General features: G+C 40.7%; 1 protein-coding gene across 4 annotated transcripts in view; it reads right to left on the bottom strand.

Annotated features, from left to right (window-relative positions):
- Nucleotides 1–670: 670 nt before the first annotated feature.
- Nucleotides 671–24907, bottom strand: part of LOC135491660 (actin filament-associated protein 1-like 2) — a 36569-nt gene continuing 12332 nt past the window's right edge. For 2 of the 4 annotated variants that reach the window (XM_064777654.1, XM_064777637.1), the window contains 13 exons: nucleotides 24322–24345; nucleotides 22201–22255; nucleotides 16072–16414; nucleotides 12917–12988; nucleotides 11363–11489; nucleotides 10915–11064; nucleotides 10305–10528; nucleotides 9503–9730; nucleotides 6452–6896; nucleotides 5871–6027; nucleotides 5454–5619; nucleotides 4921–5016; nucleotides 671–2829 (listed from right to left, as the gene is read on the bottom strand). In XM_064777654.1, the coding sequence (XP_064633724.1) occupies nucleotides 2800–2829; nucleotides 4921–5016; nucleotides 5454–5619; nucleotides 5871–6027; nucleotides 6452–6896; nucleotides 9503–9730; nucleotides 10305–10528; nucleotides 10915–11064; nucleotides 11363–11489; nucleotides 12917–12988; nucleotides 16072–16414; nucleotides 22201–22255; nucleotides 24322–24345 (2117 nt within the window). In that variant the 3' untranslated portion in view covers nucleotides 671–2799. The remainder of the gene's footprint in view (nucleotides 2830–4920; nucleotides 5017–5453; nucleotides 5620–5870; nucleotides 6028–6451; nucleotides 6897–9502; nucleotides 9731–10304; nucleotides 10529–10914; nucleotides 11065–11362; nucleotides 11490–12916; nucleotides 12989–16071; nucleotides 16415–22200; nucleotides 22256–24321; nucleotides 24346–24907) is intronic. The other 2 variants (XM_064777663.1, XM_064777646.1) reach the window with 1 other exon arrangement.

Consider the following 24907-nt stretch of genomic DNA (forward strand, 5'->3'; position numbering starts at 1 on the left):
TTAGTCACCTCTGCCTTACTTTCATGTCTGATTCCAGCAACTGAAAGCTACAAGCTATACTACGTAAAAAGGTGATATTGCAATTCTGTCCAATGGCAAAGAGAAAGCGACAAGTCAAAAATAACAAAAACATGAATGTGTACAGAATCATTGCTACAAAAGCTCAGTTGTACAAAACTGTCCAACAAAAAATGAATGTTTCTCATTTCAGTAATAAATAATTATGCAAGAGAAGGCACATTTTTTAAAAGTGATTTACCCCAGCATAAGTTCAGGAGACCAGACCAATACTGTGACCTTGAAGAGACCTGTATCATTTCAACACTCTACCCTTCATACACCAGTGCACTAACCTTTTGGAACTCTCTCATTTTTTGTTAATTTTTTCTCGTGTACTGTATTGACATGACAAAAATGAACAGATATCAAGGCCTCGATCATGTCTTTCATAATGTAATCGAGGAAATAATCGTGGATAATCTTTGTAATGTGGTGATGTCAGGGGCCAAGTTAACCTATCATGACCGAAAGGTTTATTCACAGATCAAAAAGAGAGACATCGAAAAGGGAGTTGGCATTGGTGTACAATGTGTGACCCGCTCTACCAAAACTAGGCGCTTGTCGCATCTGAACTTGACAGGTTGATACGAACTTGTTGTTCATTTCCCTATTGTAGACCTTTTGTGAAATGTGACCAAATCAGTTTGTAATAGATTTCACAAAAGGTCTACAATAGGGAAATGAACAACAAGTCCGTATCAACCTGTCAAGTTCAGATGCGACAAGCGCCTAGTTTTGGTAGAGTGAGTCACATGTTACAAATTTTATACATAAGAAATGTTTTCCACACATTTTATGCCAGTCTTTTACAATCATTTGCACTGTATGGCACAATTACATCAGATCTCAGGACAGGGATACTTCAGACTGAACAAATGTTACAAATTTTCCCTCAAAACGATTTTAATTGCACCAGAGCCCAATCAAGACAAATCACAGATCGAGTCAATAACGACAAATTTTGACGCCTCCATTTTTGGCACAAAGAACCACAAGGCAATGTATGATAACGTCACATCAGGGACACTTTGTCAACACATTCTGATGTCAAACCCAATGTGGTTAATGGGGACACGTCCAGATGACGTCTTCTTCCAGACATGAATGAAAGAAGGTCATTTCTTTCAAAGTTGAAAATCATCATCTAAAACAAGTTATCAAATCTTCTGCACTTAAAATAAACCTAATTTGATTTTGGTGTCAAGTCAATATTTAATATAACTGAATAACAAAACTTGAACTGAAGCACATTATGAGATAATAGTCACATGTTCAGTGTGCAATAACCCTGTCATAATATCTAAACCACTATTTTTTCGCGGCACTAAATTTTAGTGAAAATAATTATGCTCTTCAGATTTCACACCCATTATTTCTACGATTATAGATGGATTTTCAAATGATTAAAAACCCTCACATTTGGCTCAGTTATTATCATGTGGCTCATGTAATTACTGACCCAATTATAAAAATATATGGGTCGCGAAAACAAAGCGGTTTACTGTCTCCTTTCGAACAAAACACACGTTTTCACAAAACGAAGCAATGTTTATCACTATAAGCTTTACAGTACAGTGCTAGTTTCATCATGATACTTACAAAACAAGGTCTATGCAAGTATTAAATCAATCCATAAGTTAAATATTTACAATGACTGATCCATACTTCCAATTGACAACAACGTTTACCGAAAGAAAATTGACAACTCTTTCCCTAATTTCTCCCATGGTTGCATCAATTCATAAAAAGACATACCACATGGAAAGGAAAGTTTCTTGATTCAAATTGTAGTGATTTTTCTGTGTTGTGCTTTCATAGCAGCCTCCGAATTGACCGATTTTAATACAATGTTTCTTCCATTCAAACCCTTTTACATGGGATACATGGAATTCAATACAAATTGCAATCGACACCGGTCTGAAGAAGCCACTGTCAAGCACATGCACCCCATCCCTTGGGAGTCTTCAGGTTGTAGCAGGGTGTTGGAATGACCCATTCAAATAATGACTCTTAAGAAAAGTGACTCCAAACCCCCAATATCTAGTATTAAGTAGAGATTTACCTAAGCCATACAAAGTATGTCAGAAAACACAGCATTTGCCTCTTTAAGGTAACTGTCGAGTCAGCTTATCAATTTATAATTCACTTTACTTTCTGCCAATACAGAAAACTAAAAGTCAGGAGAGATTCATAATTTGTCATAATTACCCGTGGAATAATGCAGTGAAACCATTCATCCTCTCTGATTGCAGCATTGAATATGACAAAGTGATGGAGTCCTGTAAGGCGAAAGCCAGCATGACATCACAGACAGTCACCTCCTAATGCTCCAGAAGAATAGTTTTCAAATGTCCTTCACGGATGATGCAAAATTAGATTGTCCTTCAAAGTCTCAAAAGTCTATGGCTATTCATCGATTGGTGAGCATTCAGAACTTGAATTTGAATGTCCGAGTGAGGTATACAGCCTGCAAGAATCCAAGTTCGTGAAATAATCCAGAGGCGTGGCCAATCAGAATCCAAGGCCTCTTGGGTCTACACGCAAAATTTACAGCATGACTAATGTTTTAAAGTAGATATGAATGTACAATCCTCGAATAGTACTGCATACAAAAAGGTGTTAAAACGTCCTGCAACTAAAATCTGAATTAAGTCAATATCCACTCATAAGGCTGATTTAATGTCCCTCGGATAATAATTATCAAAGGCATCTGTTTCTTGTCTATAGATTTCTTGTTTCTCATTTGTCTCGTTGTAAGGCTTCAAATTGCTGTAAAGATAGAAATGGAAAGGGTAAGAAGGGGAGTGAAATATTTCTCAAAGAAATCGTTTTAAAAGCAGTCTGATCTCAATATACTACAAAGTACAACAGAACCTCCCTAGTAAAGACACCCTCTATTCAGGACAGCCTTTGATGCTGTCCTTAATAGAGAGGTGTCCAGATGACATGTGGTCTAAGAGAGGGAAATCAGTGCCCAGTGATTTTACAGAGGTGTCCACTAATAAGGGCATCCTGAGGCTAAATGTTTGCTTCTCCGGGGGTTAATGTTTGCTTCTCCGGCCCTGCACTTAGCTTGATTTAATGTTTTCTACTCAGTGAGAGTAATCAAAAATCTTCATTGATTTATACAATATTTCATCAGCATTCGTCTTTTGTTAGCCTGTTAAAAGTGTTAAATTGAAACGTGGAAAACAAGTGGCTCAATTGAGAAATGAATGATTTGGTGTGGGTGGTGTACATGTATCTTCAATGAAATCACACTTGCCACAACCAGATGGCAGCTGCCTGAACAGTGAAAATCTGATGCAACCCCAAAGATAATTGCACTTCAATAAAAGGTGTACACAGTACACAGGGGAACTTCCCTCAGCTGACACCTACCAGCCCTATGAAGGAGATTAGATTTGCACCCAAATTTATCATTTCCATTCAGTTTGACCTCTCAACACAGGATACATCTTTCTTAAAGACAGCTTGTCAGTCCCCAGGGTGTCCTTGATAGAGAGGTTCTACTGTAATTCTGTTGTGACGCATTTGAACTTGTTTTGTTTACACTTTCAGCTGCGACTTTAGGATTTACCAACAATAACAGCTTGTATCTCACAGACAAGCTGCGCCAATATTATCACACTGATGGATAGATAATTTTTCAAGTCAGAAGATGTCGAAAATTGGCTGCAGGTTGAAATGATAACCAGGATTTTCCAAATTCTTCCAGTTCCTGATATTGATATCTGTTGATTGCCCCCACTATAAGTAAGGGGTATGTACAGAGGTGTTGCAGGGGTCATTATAAACGCGGGCAGTTCCCCCGCATGAGCAGGGGTAGGAGCAGGGGTAGGAGCAGGGGTGTTTACAGGGGTATATGGAGCAGGGTAGGGGCACATACGTTGAATTGAAGGGGTATCTCCAGGGGGTTGGCAGGGGTGTTTGCAGGGTCGCTTGCAGTCCCCTGCTCTATGATGAGGGCGCTACCATAGGGTAGGACCATAGCTATAGAGGGGAAAGGAGACGTCTCCTGAAGCAGGTGCTTGTTCTGCCCCCTTCCGTCCCCGTCCCAGACAAGAAGGCTTAGTTACCAGCTTGCAAGGTTGCACTTGAAGTAATAGGTTTTTATAAAGTGTCCTAAATCAACTAATTTAGATGTGGTGGTGTAGTGGTTTTAAGCAGATAACTCATAACCCGAGTTCCAATTGACATCATTGCCATGCATATCATTTTCCTATTAATTAACCATCTGAATAATTCTGCATAACAATCTAGTTCAGTACATCGTCATAATACTGCAATGAATATTAAAATAGGTAACATCTGGTTTTAGTCAATAAATATATCTGCAATAGTAATGAAAGACTACCAGAAAACATCTGTTTTGCCTCACAAGAGGCCATTGATGAAATACATCAACACTGGTGCCACCTATTATTACAAGTTGAAACAGAAGGCTACAGTTAACACCTGGCAGAGTGGTACATGGGAACCCCCTTTAGCGGACACCTCTCTATTTGGGACACCCTCTCAATCAAAGACACAACAGTCGGTAGAATATCGTTATTTCTATCAAATTTTAGGACACCTCTCAAATAAAGACAGCATTTGTCAGCCCCAAGGGTATAAGGCGCGATGTGGGAATGTAATTAGTTTCCCTAAATTATATGAAACAATCTCATTCTAGGCGATTATTGCATATCATGTTGGCAAATAATTAAATTCCCACATGGCGCTCGCCCCTGTGTTAGAGTATTATAATATATGCATTAAGTTTGTAGCTGGTGCATTGGTTCAAGGGATGAAATTAATGTTTTTCACAGATGTTCGTGGGTGCAACCTCGAATTTAAATACAATATGTAGATTCTCACCTTTAGTCGTTCTAATACACTACTTCTACCTGCCCTCGGTGAACTTGACCCGCTGTCTGGTCCCTGATCTGCCGCTGCTTCTTCCTCTTTTTGTTGCTGAAATAACGTTGAACCAATTTTAATGGCAACTTAGACCTGGAGGGTGCGAGGTATTCATTTTTAACTACAATGTACCAAAGACCTGAGTCTCATTGCTCAATCTGCAGCAACAGTAACATAGGCATTAAGTCCTAATGCTACTATACCTAAATGAAATTTTCTGGAAGAAAAAATACTTTGGTGGCATTTTGTCTCTCACGCTGATTGAGCAAGTAGGCCAGAAAATGCATATTACATGCCAGGAAAACCCCCACTTCATGCCAGGAAAACACCCACTTCAACGGAATACAGTAAAAGAATGCGCTTTATTTTCTGATACTAATTCATCAAATATCAAATATCATCTGTTTTTAGAAATTTTCATGAATCGCAAAAATGAAAAAGCACAATTGTTTTGGCAGTTTACAGTATGGGCCTTTAATGGATTCACATACCTGTAAAACTGCAATACTGATGGGTGCCTGTCCCAGCTGTTTCTCCAGGTTGGCAATCTCATTATCTATCCGCTTGTATTCTGTGTCGACCGCACGGAATTCGCCTTCCAACCGTCGTTGCTCGAGGAAGGTTTCGGCTTGAGCTTTTTGGTTCCTAATACTTGCCCTGGAGTTGAGAGAGGGACAGCAGTGTCAGAAACAAGTCTTTTAAGGGTTGACCACAGGCACCACCATTTTGGCTAATCCTAAAGCAATTAGAACTTAAAACTAAGTGTATGCCAATTTCAAGCGCGGGAGTCAGTTCTTTGTTTTCCAGAGTACAGACTCTCACCCTACATGCAGAATAAATAACTTGTGTTTAGGCACCATTGCGAGTTGACTGTGATAACCACAGCAATGTCATAAAGTAATATTCACCTTTTCGCTTTTAATCTTTCTAACTTAGTCTTCAATTTTGCAATACTCTCCCGCACTTTCTCATGTGGAGTCTTCTTTTGAGCACGAACCTTACTGAGGTACGTTTGATCCTGCGTTAAATTCTTAAACAATTCCTTATCCTGGTCTATGGTCCTGCCTGAAAAAGGAAGTCATGGCGTCAATTAGTCTGTGCTTGATCATGAGGTTCAGGAACATCCTCCAGGTGATGCAGTTCATCAAGACATAGGACCCATTGCTTAGTGAATTTTGTCAAAGGCTTCACTTAAACATCTTTAACCCGGCCCAATCTTTAATAACTGTTTTTACTGTTTTTTCATGGTAAACAATAGTGATGCTTCATTACAAAGTTTTTGGAACTTCCCCTAAGCAGTTTATCAAGACACGACAGACTTGAGCTTGGAGAATTTGGCCGGGGCTTTGTATTGGGGCAAGATGCCTTAAGCCTTATAGCTTTTCTTGCGTGCCACTATCGTTTTGGGACAATGAGGTGACTGCTTTGGAGGGTGGGGGTGAACAACAACTTTTTTTAGGTGGCCTAATTAATTTCATGATGAACATACCAGCGGAGCAAGGCACAACGTTGGAGCTTGTATTCGTATTTGACGAAGAGGAAGAAGATATAGAACTGATAGATGGCGCTCTAGTGGAATTAAAGTCTGAAGAAGACATCCGGTATGAATTCAAATCCCCGGACGACGCCCTGGTCGAGTTATAATCCACAGATGAGGGCGATCGAGAATTATTATCTAATGATGTGCTGAATCCTGGCCGGTCATCAGGACCGCACAACGATGTGGAGGTCGTTGTCACAGTGATCTGACTCGAGCCTTTGTCTGTCTTTGATTCGTATTTGCAGGACGTGAAACTCTTGGTCGACGTGGTTGATATGATATGCTTGGTGGATTTGTCGTTGGTTTTGTCTTTGACGGTAGGGGAGGCTGAGCGTACTGTGTTGCCACTGAGGGAGAGACGTTTCTGGGCCGCACTGAGGATCTCCTCGACTTCCTGTAATGTAAGGACAGACTGTGAGAACGGGGTCACCTCAAATATTACATCTGTTCGATGCTCTAAAGTGAGAGTTGCAAACCTAGAGCAGTTGTGAGTTTCTTGTCCTTAGAGAGATGGGTCTCTGCACAGGACTTTACGAAGTGATCTGAGTGACATTGGCACTTGTTCAAGAGACCTCGAATTCCCGCCTTGATAATCTGTTTGGTCCTGGACCAAAACCCTGGAAAAGTCTCTCTGCAATTTTGCTATCATTTCATTAAATCAATCTATTTTCTACTGTCACTGGGATGTAGGAATTATGATTCAGTTATGGACTCAGATCGTTTTTAGTTAACATTTTAATTATCTATTGTTAGCAGCCAGCAAAAATTATTATTAGACCTCAACTATTAATTGAAATTTCTTTTCCACTGTTATGCTCTGGGAGGTTAGAATTACAAATTAGTTACGTATTCCAATACTCTGAGTAAACACATTTAATAATTGTCAATTATTTGTGGTCCAGCATTATCAGATGTAATATCATTAGACCTCAGAGCTTTTTTACTGTACTGTGTGCAATTGGTCAGAAAGTGCAGCTTTTTTATATTGACATTGACTTAGATTAAATCCTGATGACCACATCTAAAAAGCATGTTGGTCCTACTTGTGTAAAGTTGTTAGTATTGACTGGAATGATCCGAAGTCTGTTAGTACGCTTTTACTATAACAGCACCTAATATCTAGTATTTCCATCACCAACTTCGAATTCTGGTTACAGTTTATCAATAGTGAGCTTAGAGACTGCCATTTGGTTACACAAATATAATGGAAGCTTTGAACAACTACTACTCACAGAACCCTTTCTCCCTTTCCCCACCTGCGGAATTAAAACATGAAATAAAAGCAAACAAAAACAATGAACACTATAACCTAAATAAAAGCTACATCCGACACAATTTTAGGACTTCAGTTGAAATATTTATGAAATCACTGCATTATGACCAAGAGAACAATCAATTTTCTGATTTTATGCAGACACCCCGACTGAATTTGTGAGTGAAGTTGCTTGACCAGGTCAAGGAATGTCGGCTATACCGTCAGATTTAGTCAAACTTTTGCAGAAAGAAAGTGTAGATGTTCATCAAGGACAGCTGAAAAAAGAGTTGAACAGGATCTACCGCATCGTAAGAATGCAAATGAAACCCTATGACATGATATCACAGTATATGTGACTATAGTCTCAATAAGATTAACTCAATGCTGTATTTTAAGTACCAGTATGAATACTGAACATAATCACTGTCTGAGGCTAATTGCACTTTTAAAATGCCAACCCCTTTCAAAGTGTCATGCATACCTCCAGTTACTATCAGTATACTAATAATTCAAGGCAATTTGATAGACTTTGATAGACTTCCATCAAACACTACTGGCATCATCTGGTGAGAATATCAAAAACTAAACTCTGAATCAGCTCAAAGTTTCAATGTCTGAAAAAATAAGCTAAATGTCACACAAGACTTGAGAGAGCAGCTAGGATCAAAAATCTTGAAGAAATAGAAGGCAAAACCAAACTAAGATCTAAAGGTTTAGCAGTTGAGGTTAAGAGCACTCACAAGCATGCAGGGAGATAGGCCGAAATATAGTTTTTGCCCGCTTCTAGAAGCATGGTGATTTTTTTCATGTTGACCGTACCATATCTTTAATTACCACATCAGTGGTGGTATCTTAATTGCTGCACTAACAAGCGATTTTAATTGCAGATACCTGCAATTATAATCGCTGATGTGCGACAAAATGATCTCGTCTGCAGGTAAAACAGGTAATCGCTGGGTTCGATATTGACTCACAGGTTGCATGCGATTTAAACACAGGTCGCAGCTTAATCTAAAGCCCTTGATCGGACACACAGGAGTCGTTTTTGGGGATGGTGCATTTCTTGGTGCAAGGCCAAGCAAAGCGCTATGGTTACCATGGCAACAGAATAACCTTACATGACCTTGACCTTCATCCACCTGGAGTTCCATTCTAAGACACAAAAACATAAAGAGAAATGCTAACAAGCTGTGGAGTGAAATGGAAAATCAAAATGACGTGTGCATGCAATAACACATATACTGTGAATCACCAAATTTTCAAGTCACTTTATTTGACAATTCATATTTTGTTTATCCAGTATAAAATCTTTTTTACAATATTTATTTTGCTAACTGAATGCATAAATAAAACACCTGTGGAAACTTGGTAGTTTACAGTGACACTTAAACAATTAGTGATACGACATTTACTTAATTTTTAGTACAATTTTCTAACCGTTTTACAATCGTTGCAGATATTAAGCGCTATATGTCTTGGGATACACTGACTTTTCTTGAGATTTTCAAAGCTTGAGGTCTGCAGACCAAATTAAGCTGTGACCACCACAGCTCGCAAAGGAATGCATTGACATACAACACCGCAGATAAAAAGAAGGCTACCAAAAACTTGAATGAAACAAAAATGACCCGAAGGTGTACAAGTGTTCCATTCCAACTGTACAATGTAGCGACAACATGCAGAGACAGCCTTGATGGAAAAACTTGAGCTGACTTTAGATGCCACTTATGAACCACCAAACCTACCACAGCTAAACTCTTCTCCTCCCCTTTCTCATTCATAAAGGGGCTGATATAAACATCGTCATAGTCGTCCTCTTGTATCAAATCCTCCGAATTCGGTTCAAAGCGATCTTCCCGGCTGTTGAACCTCTCGTCGATATAGCAATATTCCATGCCTCCAACAAGGTTCCCAGAGCCGGTCTCCTTCATCAACGTCTTCACCCAGTCGCTCTGGTCCAGCACTGACGGTGCCTACAGAAGGAAAATAATTGAAAGTTGCAAAACACCGACTTCCTTGTATGCTACCTTCAGAGTTATTATGACACTTTTCCACTTCAGAATAGAGATTGTTCACTGCAAACATACATGTACTTCAGAGTATATTCACAAGGAGCTGTCTTTTTTCCTTCTTCTTCAGTATTCACTCTCAGACACTCAGAGTCTCATTTTTAGCTAAGCATCAATTGCGATAGAGCATTTCTGTCACAACTCAAGGACGTCTTACATTACATTAGGTAACACATTAACCCACTGTTGAGTAGGATCGTTGGTATGTCCCAGCCCATGCAATGCCCCAGCTATGCCAAATACAAAGCAACAGAGAATCACTGTCATGTATCCCACTTATTCAAAGGATGCATTCATGTAAGGTGACTTGCCCAAGGACACATTCTTCATCTTCAGCAGTCGCTCTGCACTCAGTGTAGTTCAGATTACATCTCCTTCAAGGGGAGATGAGCATTTTCGTGTGCCACTACAGTTACACCCCAATTAAGGTTATTAACCTAATGAATTTGACTTCATCGGCAGTGACTCAGAGACTCACCTCGCATATTATTCTTTCTGCAGTATCTACAATCTTGAAAGTGAGGCTGGCATCAGGCTGGTCGGTGCGTATATCACAGCCATGCAGGAGGATGGAGTACAAGCAGTTATCGTCAGGGTGGCCGAGCTCGTTGATGTGGTACACCTCCATGTGGTTACGTCTGATCTGACACCATCGCTTGTGCCATTCTTTATCTAGACTCGGAATTTGAACATTTAATAGGCCTGCCAGAAAGAGAACAAGTCATGAACATATTTTTTGTATAATATTTGTTAGAAAGGAGGACATGATCAGGGGAAGTACTGATGTTGGTAATGTCAAATACTGATAAGCTCGTTTTGATCAATCTTTGGTATGGTTTAACTGCATGAGGCAATGTAGCAAACTATTCAAAATTTCTGTTGCATCTCTACAGTAACACAGTGATATAGTTTCATCGCATATACATGGATGAGGAATGTGAAGTAAAGTGAATTGCCCAAGGCCAGAAATGAGTAGGTCTGTGATAGCATCGAGCCCGTGATGTCCACCACCTTAAGCCAATAAACCACTCACAGATAGATAATTCTACAAGTAATCCTTTCAAAACTGACTTAGTCGGTTGGCGTACCTGATAATTCTACGTCTGCATCTATAGAATTTGATAATTCTGCTAAATCTACCGCCATCTTATACGCCTTTTTGCCTTTTTTCTTCCCAAATGTTCCTAAAAATTCTGTTAATTGAGCACCAATTCCTTTCTTGCCTTTCGACGCGTCATCTAAAATGGAAAAACGAAAATGATGAAGAAACAATTCTTTAGATAAATATACAGGAAGGGCCAAGCATATGTAATATATCTGATATTTAGGAGTCTATTATCATAAAATGTGCATTTCAATAGCAGGGGAGACTTGATAGTTAGTGCCGAAAGCTTGTGTCGGGTCTCCACACCAAAGTATAGTTAATCATGAAAAGGTGTCATCCTCCTGTCTTATATCACTCACAACGGCATCCATTTAAATAACATTTCTGGACATTCTATGCATCAAAACATTTATCCCAAAAATATAGCTTACCCGTCGATACTCCCCGTAGTATGGGACTGCTTGTCTGCACACTGGGACTCTTTGAGACGTTAGACAAGCCATCACCACTACCGCTCTCACTACTAGAGTATCCCATACTGGGGGACCTAGTATCACACTGCAATAGGAAATAAGGTAAGTTGAAAGATTGGGTGGGTATTTCTGACGGACATCGACCGCCACCTGCTGTGAGGGAATGGAGCTGTTTTGATCATTTACAATTTTGACTTGTCTTCAGACTTGACTGCATGGGACAGGCCAAAGAGCACAGGGGTAAGGGGCAGAGCCAAGAACTTGGCCAGGGGGACAGACAACATGTTGAGACAGGCGACAGACAACATGCTGTGATAAGACACCTGTGCATGCCAAAAGTCTTAAGTTGGTAACTGAATATTTGCCATTGGTACAGCTACCTTCTGGATGCTCACATCACATCTGGATGCTCATAACCCCCAGCTGATTTCCTTAGGATTGCAGCAGCAGATTCAGTTCTATTTTCTATCAACAGAGTACAGCACCTGTCATCTACCATCTCACGATCGCTGATGACAGTTGATCAATTAGCCACCAGCAGAAAGTGGAACCAGGAATAAACTAAACATCAACCTCGGTGAACTATTTGTGGTTGAATGAATTTATCTAGGTTTTTCTGAATAGTACGGTTCGAGGAATGTTCTTAATCGTTACGGATGATCGCCTCCAAAAAGCCTCTAGACAGTTCTAGCAATATCATGACATGGTACTTAGTGTTTTCCAGGTCAATTTACCAGGCAAACTCGCTTGTGAAAGAAAAAAGCATTCATGGAGATACAACAAGGGGTCTGATTATATGTTTGGAATACTGAACATGCTGAAAGCAATTTCTGGGGCTACTTGGCAGGATATGATTGGTAAAAGATGAATAGGGTGTCTTCCTTTGAGAATGTTTTTTATATCTTTACATGTGGCTTTGAGTGCGGAATCAAACCGGGAAGGCGAAATTCGTAACTTCCCTTGGCTAAGTTTCCACAATGGATCACCTTGCCAAGGTTATAGTTTATCATTAGACTCTTGCAAATGAGAATTGCTTAAAAAAAAGGGTGAAGAATTTTATCTCACGCCAAATATAATGAGCTACGGTCTTCATGGGAGGCCATTGAGGTAAAGATATGAGTTGTATTGGTTCTAATAATCCGCTAATTGCGGGGCACTTAAATGAGTTATTAGAACCAATACAGTTAGATGTGAAGTACCCCATATTTTCAAAAAAGTAATTTTTCTTTACGAGTACTTACTTTGTCCTCCTGAGTAAGAAGCTTCAAATTCTGGGAAGATTTTAGATGAATAAAAGTCCAGCACTCTTGAGCTCCAGACCTAAATGTACGTCATAAAGGTAGCCAACAAGATATTGCTGATATTGCAGATTAGGTGTGTTGAAGCTTGGCGGCCACACTGGTGTGGAAACTGGAAGCTCTATTCTATTTTCATGAGATATTTTGTCAAAAGTGCCACTGTACATGAAGACAGATATAGTGCCTGTCTACATCTGTCGTATTTCTTACTCACACTAATGCCACTGTCTGACGTCAGGGCAACACTCCTACCGTCTGCATCATGGCCCGCTGCCGCATTCAGATGCTGGAACGAGAATATATCATGCTGATTAGAAACCAACCAAAATTTGATATCAGGTACACGTCTACAGGGGTGGATCCAGGAGCCGAGAAAATGGGGGCACGTACATCAGATGATATAAACCTATACTACGTGATACACCTGCAATGACACACCCCTATATCTGATGACATCATCTCCAAATCTTATTTATTAATATCGTTTGAAGCCTGTAAAAATCAACTCACTTCATAATCACTTTAAAAAGCAATACTTGATGTATACTAAGAAAGACATCGGCAAAAAAACGTGTTGCGATACTTTAGAAGCCAATCACGGTGTGATACCCGAGGCTACCCAAGGGAGGGCTCTTATTCGATTATCATCTTCACAACAGCTGATGAATGTTTTAAGGAGTCTGTAGAGAGATTGAAGTGTGTGAGCTCCCCGAAGGGACAGACGCACTTATGATTGGTATCAAGGGTTTCAAGATCGAAAGTGAATGGATTATTTGTGAATGATCTTTTTCGGTTTTTACTATCAATTGACTTATCAATTAGTCGGCAACATAATGATTGGCGACAGGCATTAGAGTCTTTCGAGAGATTGATTTTGAGAGGTACTATGGGGTAATCAACAGAATATGATGGCAGCATAGCATGTTTACCCTTTCCCTGCAGGTGACATGCATGACAAGCACTTTTTGTTGCAGTGACCTGGGATGTAGCCATGACAACATGAAAGGAAAGTGGTCGCTGACTGGTTAAATCGCAACATTATCGCAGCGACAAAAATCACTTTCAAGGGTTATTGCAATCAAGTAACTTGCCTCAGGCCACAATTAGCATGACGACCGATACACTGGGTGCTTGAACCACTCCTCTGATCAAGTACAGTGATTTTGCATAGCACACCAACAGTTCTGTCCAATACAGACTGCGCCCAGATGGAGAGAGTGATTACACGCTATGGCACGGGAACGTATGCCAGCTCCAATCACACTAATTAATTTGAACTATTGTGCTCAACAAAATCAATCACACAGACAACACACTGAGAGGGTTGTGTTAGATAATATAGTGTGTTGGTTTATGTTACATTGATGCAATAATCGACAGAACATAATCAGAATTAATAGTATTAACCCATGTCTACTTGTTGCGATAACCATATCCGGTGTTTTTTTAAACTTGCAAAACCCTGCCCCTAGAGCCTAAAACATATCGTCAAAAATACATATGTGAGACTATACATTTTGATATCGCCTGTAAGCCTTATAGCCACAATATTTTACGGGGTCATCCCTATGTTCCCCGGTACCTATGTTCCCCTGTACCTATCTTCCCCCAAGAGGTACCTATCTTCCCCCAAGAGTTACCTATGTTCCCCGGTACAGCACACTGCTTTAACTTATTTACAACTGGTAACCGAAATTCAATTTGGTGTGGTCATTTGAGATCTTTGGTTATAAGAGAACTCTGTATGTAAAGCGTAGCAAACATAATATGTCGCCGCTGCGTTATCTTGGAGACAATACTGGTATCACGTTCGCAGATGAATCATAGTGGATTCTGTCGCTGCATACAGGATCTTCGCTACAGAGGACACCACGGCCAGATAATCAATAGCCTGGCTGACATCAATAGCATTGTCATAAGGACACACAGCACCGCAACAAAGGCAATCTCATCAACTGTGCAGTTCTGATACGGATCAACAGGTGGCACCATGGGTATCATTGATCCGTCTGATGGTCTGACCAGAGGATGACTCATCCTGCTTCATCGCTGTCGCCCTGCTTGCTTGGTAGGCTGTGATGGTGATTCAGAGTCAAATCCTCTGAGGTCAACGTACGCGTCGAGAAAACTGATCGATTTTATGACGTTGTCGGGCTGAGAAAGCCTTATGACAAACAATCTATCAAAGCAAGACGGGATGTAATGTGATACATCTATGCAGGATAAATCCAAGTGGGAAGAGGGGGTTAATGTGAGATCATGAGGACATGCACGAGAGAATACAGGATGACTCAAACTAAATGGATTAGCATAGTAATTGGTTTGGTTGCTGGATGTTTCATCTGGGTAGGATCACTCCTGACAAATGTCTGAAGGGAATGGGGTATCTATCCCACCATCCCATTCGAACAAGGTCACGCCCCGATTCACATTACAAGCAAGCTAAACTGAAGCCCGACAGTATTTCCTACACATCCCAAATCTCACAAAAGTATGGGTGGATAACCCTACAGCAATATCCAACCCATTCTGGTATCCCGAAAAAAGATCATTTCCTTCATCTATGCATCAAGTAACTGCACGTTTCAGGCAACTGTCATTAATCAAATACTTTCTCAGTCAGAGGTGTCATCCATTTTCGGTTTCTGATCAAACCATCTGCCATGTTCATCTCTGCCAATCAGGGGTATCCTCATAGGATTTAATTATAACTGCATCATGCTGTCACGATCATCTAACCGCAACGAGCAACTCCAACATGGCTGATGACAGATGAAGCACATGCTTTTCACATCATCTGATGATCTGAAGTCACATGTAGGTCTCTTTTCATTACCCACCCTGCATTGCTCTTATTGCAGCAAAAATCTTTCAAGTTTAACATCAGTCGGCAGCTACCCAGCTTATTTGATCTGGTCTCTGAGATAACCAACACACACATTATGTCACAATCTGCGCTAATGGAGGTCTAATTGAAGACTAATTCAAACTAATGATTCCAAAGGTACATGTAAATGATTTAATGAGAATCTGAAGGAGCGGGAAGAGCATCATTACAAGCTAATACTAAACTAACATCAAAAGCACATCGCAGACACACAATTTCTATTGGACAGATCTGAGATAATAATTGCTGCAATGAGCGATATAAATGTCACTTGTGTGCAGGGGAATCACTACTCGCATCAACCTGCGATAAGATCAAACCAGTTTCATATTCATTGCATGTTGCAGTGACCAACTGATAGAGCAATCCCTTGTCATCACTTCTGCAGCCAAGTGATTTTTGTTGCATGTGATAAATATCACGCATCACTGCAATAAAAATGGATCTCTGCGTCATGCATTGACCACAGAAACCAGACTCACCTGAAGCCAAGTATCCGCCTTCTCCTTCGTTTCGAATCCTATGAAATACGTCTCGCACCCCGGACACGATATCCTGATCACATGATTACGTTTTCCGTCCCTATCTACATACAGCATATCATATCCGTTCAGAACCACGTCCAGTGTCTGTTTAGCATCTCTTTCCTTCAGGAATCCTACAAGTCGGTTGCCCGTGATCGCACTCCAGCGAAGCTTCTTCCACTGGGTCTTCATTTTGTAATAGATTTCGCCCGTTATGACAATGTTGTGAAAGCTTTTAATCCCGACGCCGTCTTGTACGTCCAGGCTGGCACGTTTCGACTTGTTCTTCTTCACCTTTTGTCTGAAAGTTTAAGATGAGAGGAATCAGAAAACTGAAAGTTCCAGTCTGTATAATCTTGAGATGCTTCAATATAGGGCCCGGGTTAGATCCCGGGGAGACCCTGTAGTTGACTCTCTACCTCCAGCACAAATCCAACAGGGTTTCCACTCTGGCCTCCTTGATCCCTGTGCTGGAGGCGCAGACAATGCAATAATGAAATAAATTGATCATTTTCTGACAAAATCAGTGATGAGCTGGTTTGATGCCAATATCATAATATGACAGCTTAAATCGCAAGATAAGTCATCTCAGGGGAGTCAAGCTTATCATCAATATTGATGCATAGAGACTGAGCGAGTTGGATGACCAAGGCAAGCCAGTCAAGAGACCAAGGGCATCCTTCGTTGGCCAAATAAGCACAAAGAGAGTCCCTTCAGGTTGGCAGACGAATTACTGAAAGGGTTAGGCGTAAACGTGACACCGATGCCGGATATAGTCAGGTTGATGCAATGAAAGGCTGCCATAATCAGGTTTACTTTAGTGTTGACATCCATGGGTGGGAATCGTATGATCAGCAAAGACCAGTAGCCCCATAGTGCAATGATAGCAGTTATTATATCACTGGCTGTGGGAAGCCATTTATGGATGGATTCATAAGTGTTCTTAGAGTGGGTGTGGCATACATTTAACACTTGAAGGGTTTGGGGACAGACATTTCATTTGTCAGTAAGCTTGCCAATAATATGTCGAACACAACAAAGCATGGGAGCAGAACCAACTGGATCATGACGGTCACCAAAGGCAAAGCTATCCTCGAGTGACAAGAGCAGAAACAGTTATATCTAATAGACTCGGACATGGTGACAACAGGATACCGCACCGCCTATTCCATAGGTATCAAAAGGAAACACTGACCATGTGTTCTTGCAACACAGGACCGATGAGTGATGAGTGTGCGCACTATGATGTCTCCTATGACAGAATTCATGCACATTGAACACAGATTCAAGATATAAATCATGAGATTGATAATGCATTCACAACTGCCATAAAATCAATGCTGGGAATTACGATGGTAGAGGAGTGCTTGACGCGCCAGGGGATGATAAATCATTAGATTATACCAGATTTCTTTGCATGTGCATGGAAAATCAGACTGATTCGACCGAGATGGTTGTAGAATGCCAACCAGGGGTCACATCATCTTGACCCTGAGGCTTCACCCTCAGACGTGATTCCTCTTTTTTTGGGTGAATGAGATGCTCCACGAGAGTCGGGATGAGGTCACATCAGCACGCTCTCTATTAGATTGGAGAGGACATAATGACATAAGGCACGCTCAGCCAAAAGTGAGACTGGTTACAAGTCACTCCGGTGTCAGCTAATGAAAGATTCCTCACCAGGTTGCTAGGGTGACAGTAAAAAGGAGGGACAGGAGGAGTAATATCCTATAGCTGTGCATAGACCTGACTATTGAGCAGAGCATCTCTGTTTTGTCTACCTGAATGCCGATTTGTTCAGGATGGACAAAAGGGGTTGCCGCATTCCAATTACTGGTAGGCCTACCAAATGCAGGGAATACACACCCTATTTCAAAGGCATTGCCTGCAACGCATCACTTACATGTAGTAAAGGGAGATGCACAGCAGTATGATCAATGGCAAAGGCCAGTCCTGAAGAAATTGACAAGAGCATCGGAGGCAGATGAGACTAATTTAGCCCCCAGTGAAGGAATCCAATAGGATTCCATCAACTAACCAGCACTATCTCTCAATCAATGCCCTATTGTGACCTTGACCCTTCCACTTCCAGACTCCAAAACAGATAAAGAACCCATTATATCTATAGGTTTCCAATAGCAAGACATGCGCCTGCAGCATCCAAGCCAGTCATCTTCCGTCATGTAGAAGGATGACAATAGAACATGCAGTGGCAGCATGTTTTTATTAAAGGCATTAATATCCTCTGTTGAAAAAAGAATGGACAGACTAATTCTTATATCAATACCTTCCATAATTCTCTTGATGTCTGATCTGCAGTATCTTCACTCATCAAAGTTGTTATGTGAAACATTAAAGAAGAGTCACATCATTGTGAACACCAAGGTGATTAAACCGACTGGTTTCTCCACGAGAGGTGAAGGAACCCAAGAATCGTTCCACAGTCTTCTCTCCAATGTCCTTGGCAGACCCTATGCAAACTCAAAAGTGAAAAGGGCCTAGGTGACTTTTAATTCATGAACGGCAGCTTTAGACGAGATTGCTGTCATGGTTATACTGAATGTGGCTATGAAAGCCCTGAGATCGCAATGGCAGAGACAATGAACCACTGCTTACAGCATATAATGCACAATGTGCCTCAGTGATGTCAGTCAACCATCACTGCTTGGGTATCAATTCCTCAAATCATTGCAGGTAAGATGGGGTTTTGGGACTTGATGGAGCATGCTTGTTTACTGTCAAGGTGGACAGAACTTAGAATAATGAGACCAACTCCTCTAAAACGTTACAATAACTTAGCAACCGGATGATGCAAAGCTTGCTTGTCAACCTCAAAATTACCTCTGCTCCAACTAGAGCAGAATCCAACATAGACCCAGCACCAAGAATTGGAAATGGCCCATTATCACAACCAGGAAATTCATTCTCGTGGTGTTTCCATGTCAACAGACATGTTCTCCAACATCGGTAGTGGAGTTGGTTGTTTGCAATTTCCACATCGACTCGTGGGTTTGCTTGTCAATAAACCACATCCACTACCATCAATTGGAGAATTACTAGATTCGCAGCGCAACAGTTTTTTCAGGCATCAGATTCTAACTGACAATAGAACTGGACAGGATGGTATGAGAGAATAATGGCCTCGGGTAGGGCAGCTGCATTAGGCACAAAATGCAATCATAATGGTCATGCATAGTTCATTTTCCTAACTATGGACATGACGGGAGGTTCTGTTATTTTGTCAATACCTGTCGGACAAGATTTCACTTAAAACTCTGTTATGTGAGCCAAGGATTAGACGAGTGGATTACATAACATTTTCCATCTCCTCAATGTGAATATACATGAGTCCATCACTAAAACTAATGATATTTACTACAATTAGCTCATCCAAAGAAGGAATTTTTACTCATGTTGGATATTGGAAGTTAAGGAACCTACAATTAAGGCAAGGTTTTAATAAATGGACTATAGGAACCACTGGGGATAGCAGTATATATAATTGAAGATTTCTATCACTATGAGAAACAGTGTAAACCTATATGCTACATCAAACCTCAATTAACCACTTATACATACTCAATAAAACTAGACACAGTACGATTATACTCTTCAGAAAGAACAAGTAAATTATTAGCACTATCACCCGATTACATCCTATAAGGATTGTATAATATCACATAGCGGTATCAGAGTAGTTTTTTCCCAAGCAATTGTACCACTTCGGTGAAGAATAAACACTCGTGCAAGCCTGGTCGTAGTGTTTGTATGCGCTATAATATGGTGGTAAAGCAGCAATAGAGCCATATTGATCTATAACCAGCCCCGTTCTCTGACACAGGTTTATTCAAAGCATGTATTGGCAATGGAGTTTGCAATGGCTCACCATTACATGATAGCTTTATAACTTGCTTCCAATATTACGGTCACATAATGGGTGGTTGGGAGCGAACTGAGTTACTACTATTGAACTTTCTGCACAAGTGTAAAAGGGGAACAAATCCAGCACTATATATCATCAATACCTTTTTCAGGTTTAGACATCACTTTGATTATGATCTCCTGATAGTTTGCTAAACTTACAGAGACATACTCATGTATTGCACACAAGTTGTCGATTTTCAAACAAGTTAACACACACTTTAAGACAAGTCCCGTCCCCAGAGTAATACTACAATATCTTACCACCAAGTCAAATGTATCATGAACAGCATACTCCTTTTACACTTGCCCATCCCTGAACTCATATGACATAAGAATAATTCAATTACTTAATCCTCAAACTCAGTAATGAATGCATTTAAAAATAATTTCAGGCAAACTTAAGCTGAAATAAATGTCAGCTGACGTTGACTGTTATTACTTCTGACGTGTTAACTCACACATATTTTATCCATTTTTTCTGTAATCGCATTTAAACCTGTAAGGCTTCAACGTACAATAAAAAGCTGCATGGCTTCTAGCTCTGGATGTGACATACGCCAGATAAAATGGTTGTGATTAATGGCGGTCGTCTCCGTCAGTAGCGGGTCTAGCGAGCGACTAACATGACTAAAGAAACAGCTGGGTATGAGTCATGGTTAATGCTTTAAAAGGTATCACTGCAGCTCTAAGCAGATCACAGTATTCTTTAGCGCTTGGTGACTTTGTCACAAGCATTTTAAATGTACTGTGGATGAACATGACTAAATGGCATTTGGATCTACATTTAGAATGAGTCTTGTATACATCTTTTTAAAGCCGACTGCTGAGTTTTGCCCCACTTGGAGATTTGACCTTGGTGTCTATTTTTTTGATGTGGATTCTTCCCTGTCTTACGTCATGGAATGGGTGCCCCACCCAGTCCCCCGCTCAGTTTTGTCTTTTCTGTCACCTGGCTTTGTTCCTATCTGCAATGTACAGCATCAACTGCGATTACAACCGGCATGATTTTCCTACAAAACAACTTGGACAGGCAGGTGTGGGCGACCCCTACTTTGCCTTTTCAGCATCAAAACATGGTCTGGTTACTGGTATGTCGTACTAAAATACTGTACCACAGAACAGCAAACACCATGTAATGTTGTGGTAACCGAATCAACTGCCTCGATACTGGAATATCTGATGAAGACGGGGAGCCTTGAAGCAGACCAGAAATGAGATAGATGACGATGGCCAGCATATCAAATAAGACGCTATCGACATCTACACTGTTAAGTCCGGATGAAGGAAGTGGCTCAGACCAAATGAATGCGTCTGTACACTTATTTGGCTGACTGGTTGATTGCGGTGGCGAGAGGGTTGGACAAGGAGGTCTTTGTTGTTATAATTCTGCTGGTCCTGGAGACTGATCCCAGGGCATTGACTTGGTGTACTGAAAGCGATGTTCTAGTTCATAGAAGAAAGACAACACAGGAAGTGATCGGCTAGACAGAGTTGAATATGTCCCATCAACCACAACATCACACACTCGCAGTCGTTTGTTTGGGACAGAAATCAATTACATATCCAATCGATTTCCAGTGACGTGGAGAGGACTTCAAGGAACTTGATACAATATAAGAGGACTGGTTTAGTCAGATAGCAGTTTAGTGGTATTTGGTTAGTGGAGTATATAGATGTTCGACAAATGTGGAGCTTGATATCAATTGGAATGTGGAGAGTTACACTTTGTTGTCGAGCACTTACACTAACACTGGAACACTGACACTGGGGCTGCTGATTTAAAAATGATCTGCAAGGCAAGATACCTTTACTTACATTCAACAAAAGATGGCAGCTACATACTTAAATTTAAGTCACCCTCAAAGCCATGGTCATAAGTAATACATTTCTCATCAAATTTCTCAAACAAGATGCAAAACAGCACACTTTCTCGACTTTAATACCAGTAATGCTTTTGAAAGGAGCCATGTCATCTGACATCACTGCAATGAAAGCCATAAACCCAGAATGTCTCCTTCCTGCATTATTCATTCCTAAAGATTTAGTTAGACACCATTGGTAACCATGTCCCTCAACCCAGATGACTTAATCCACACTGTAGCAAATCTATCAACCAGGATGAGGAGGATTTGACACGCATCGCTCCACTACATCTCTACTTACTTATTTCCACCCGGCTGATCGTCGCCATCCATTGGCTCATATGACGTGTCGCTATCTGCAAAGAAAACATATATGGATGAAGAATTGGTTATATCAAGAAAGTGATTGGACATTAAGACTCCCATCTCCATGCTATCTTTGCCTTCCCTGCAGTTATGGCAGCCCACATGATGAGGAGACTGCATGCTCCACAACCATCTAGACCTGCTGCTGTACAAAGACAATAGATGTTGGTGACATCATTGTGCACACCTAACAGGAAAAAAACCCCGTCTCAATCTCAAGCCCCCTGCCTCGTCCCTGAGTGTAGTAAAAGTTAAGCCACAGCATCCTATATTCTTCCTAGGCATGTAAAGTGCATCAACAAAGCCTAAAACTAAAATCAATTTTCTCGCCTTGAAAAAACTGCTGACCTTGGGCCAGAGCCGCCTAGATGTTTTTATAGACATAGAGTAGAGTGACGTTTGAATTTTTTGCTCTCAATAATGGATGGGTACCAAGTGGTTTTATAACAGCCCTGAGAAGATGGATGATGAACTGAAGCTCATATTAGCATTTTAGCAGAGCACTCAACCATTTCAGTGGAGAGGCCAGATCCAGACATCTACACATAGCCTGTCTTAAATATTTTATTTGATGCCATATTGCATGGCCATATTGGTGTTTTAAACTGCAGCGAATCATTAAGCATTCCCTGTAGACCGTTGCAGTTAGTTTGGATCTGAAGAACATGTTGTGTGCTTGTTTATGGTTAATGGAGGCTTTGAAACAGGCTCTAACATTTCCGAAGAGATGACTGACATTGCAATGTCGAATTGGCTCCACACGCAGAATAGGAATTCTTTCAATGGGTAAATAGGAAGAGGGAGAGGGAGATATATCCATGGCTTGTGAATTTCGGTTACTTTCCCTTCTCATGCACTGGGTATTGCATTTCAAAGATCTTCGGAGACATCAAGGTCCAGCTTGAGGCCATTTTCGAATGGAAAAAACAACAGATCACATGCCTAATTCGTCCCTTTAAGAGATCATGCTCCAGGATTAAGATATTTTGTTCAAATTGTCTAAATTTTTCAGGCAAATGTCATACTAATCGTGTTGATTAGAACTGGAAAACCATGCTTCGATATGTGGGAATTAGTGATTCTATTAGTAATTAGTTAGTCTATCTGCAAATAACTTCTAATGGGTGCCTATAGCTGCCTGGCTTATACACAATCAAAGGTTGTGCTCTTTCAATTTTGCCAACAGCAATAGCAATTATAAAAGAAACTAATTGGCTGATAGAGGGTGCTGAAGTGACATACACCACTGGCAGTTGAACTTGTTCAGAATGGTTTGACACAACTAGCCAGATCAGATGTGAAAACCAATAGACATTGAATTCTTGAAGTCTGAGTTTTCTGAATAGTTCATCACCCCATATATGTAGGCTACATTTGATCTATAGTATCAGCAGTGTTTGACCAAAAATGAAAAACAACTGTGAGACAAAATGACTCCGTATTACATGCATCTGAGGAGCGGCAATGATTGCCTCCAAGAATCTGATCTCAGCTAGATAATACACGACTCCCATGAAGCACAATGGTGGTGAATCATCCCTTACGCTAAATGTCACCATCTATTTAAGTATGAGAAAGATGGGGACGGCAACGCATACTGTTAACTAACAAAAATTTTCTGCGGATTTTGCGACTTACTGAGTCTTATGAAAATAAGAAACATGAAAAACTTAATGCCTTGTCATTGGCAAGGTTGGAAAGGAAACAATATGACCTGTATTATGTTTCAACACTACACAAACCCCGCCCGATGGAATGCCAACAGGAAACCAACCCTAGGACCAGAATATCAAAGTATACCATTTCCAGTTATAAATTCTTGAAAGTTGTTTAAAATGTTCTGACGAAATGTAACCAGAAGAAAGATAGTTATTGTCTGGTCATCTCTGCACTCGTCTTTTGAATTGTCGGTGATTTGGGGTAAATTTTTAGTAGGAGAACTGTGACAGAATAAGCAGTGTCTGAACACCAGTCAAGCTGCTCTGTCAACATGGTCATGCAAACCACTCTCTATAAGCATGCAAAGATACCTGCAAACCTTGGTGCTGTCACTTACACTTTTTATGATTTGTTCCTGGAACTATTAAAAACAATGAATATTTTAGTTTGTACGACTTGCTGACATTAAGCACACTTGAGAACTTGATGATCATACAAATAAGACTACCAGTTAGTTAGGCTAGATGGAATGTCTAACGTCCTAAACGGCCAAGATGAAGGCTTCAGGAGAAATCCTATTCTTGGCTTCGTTATACACTGAACTCCTATTTTCAATGCTGAAAACAAACAACTGCCACACCCAAGGGCCATATAGCTAACCTTTTGGTCATGGGGCAGGGCTCTCCATCAGTCTAACAAATCTGCATAAAAACAGTTTTTTGGTGACCCTTGAGGACATTTGCCCCCGCTACTCACTCCCCTCTAGCTATAGCTCTGCACCTAACACCAAGGCCCAGTACCTCCATGTCTGCTATGTTTCCATGGAAAATTCCCCATACTTACACTCCCAAAAATTGTGATGGCAATAATCTGGTCGCTTCACAGAAGTACTATCTTGGGGATGGCCTCTAGATTGCTATCCTTTCGAGATTGATGGTTCTTGTTGCTCTCACCCTCCATCATCACACGCAATCTTTTGTGCG

The sequence above is a fragment of the Lineus longissimus genome, chromosome 1 (genome assembly GCF_910592395.1).
Source record: "Lineus longissimus chromosome 1, tnLinLong1.2, whole genome shotgun sequence".
Taxonomy (NCBI): Eukaryota; Metazoa; Nemertea; class Pilidiophora; order Heteronemertea; family Lineidae; genus Lineus; species Lineus longissimus.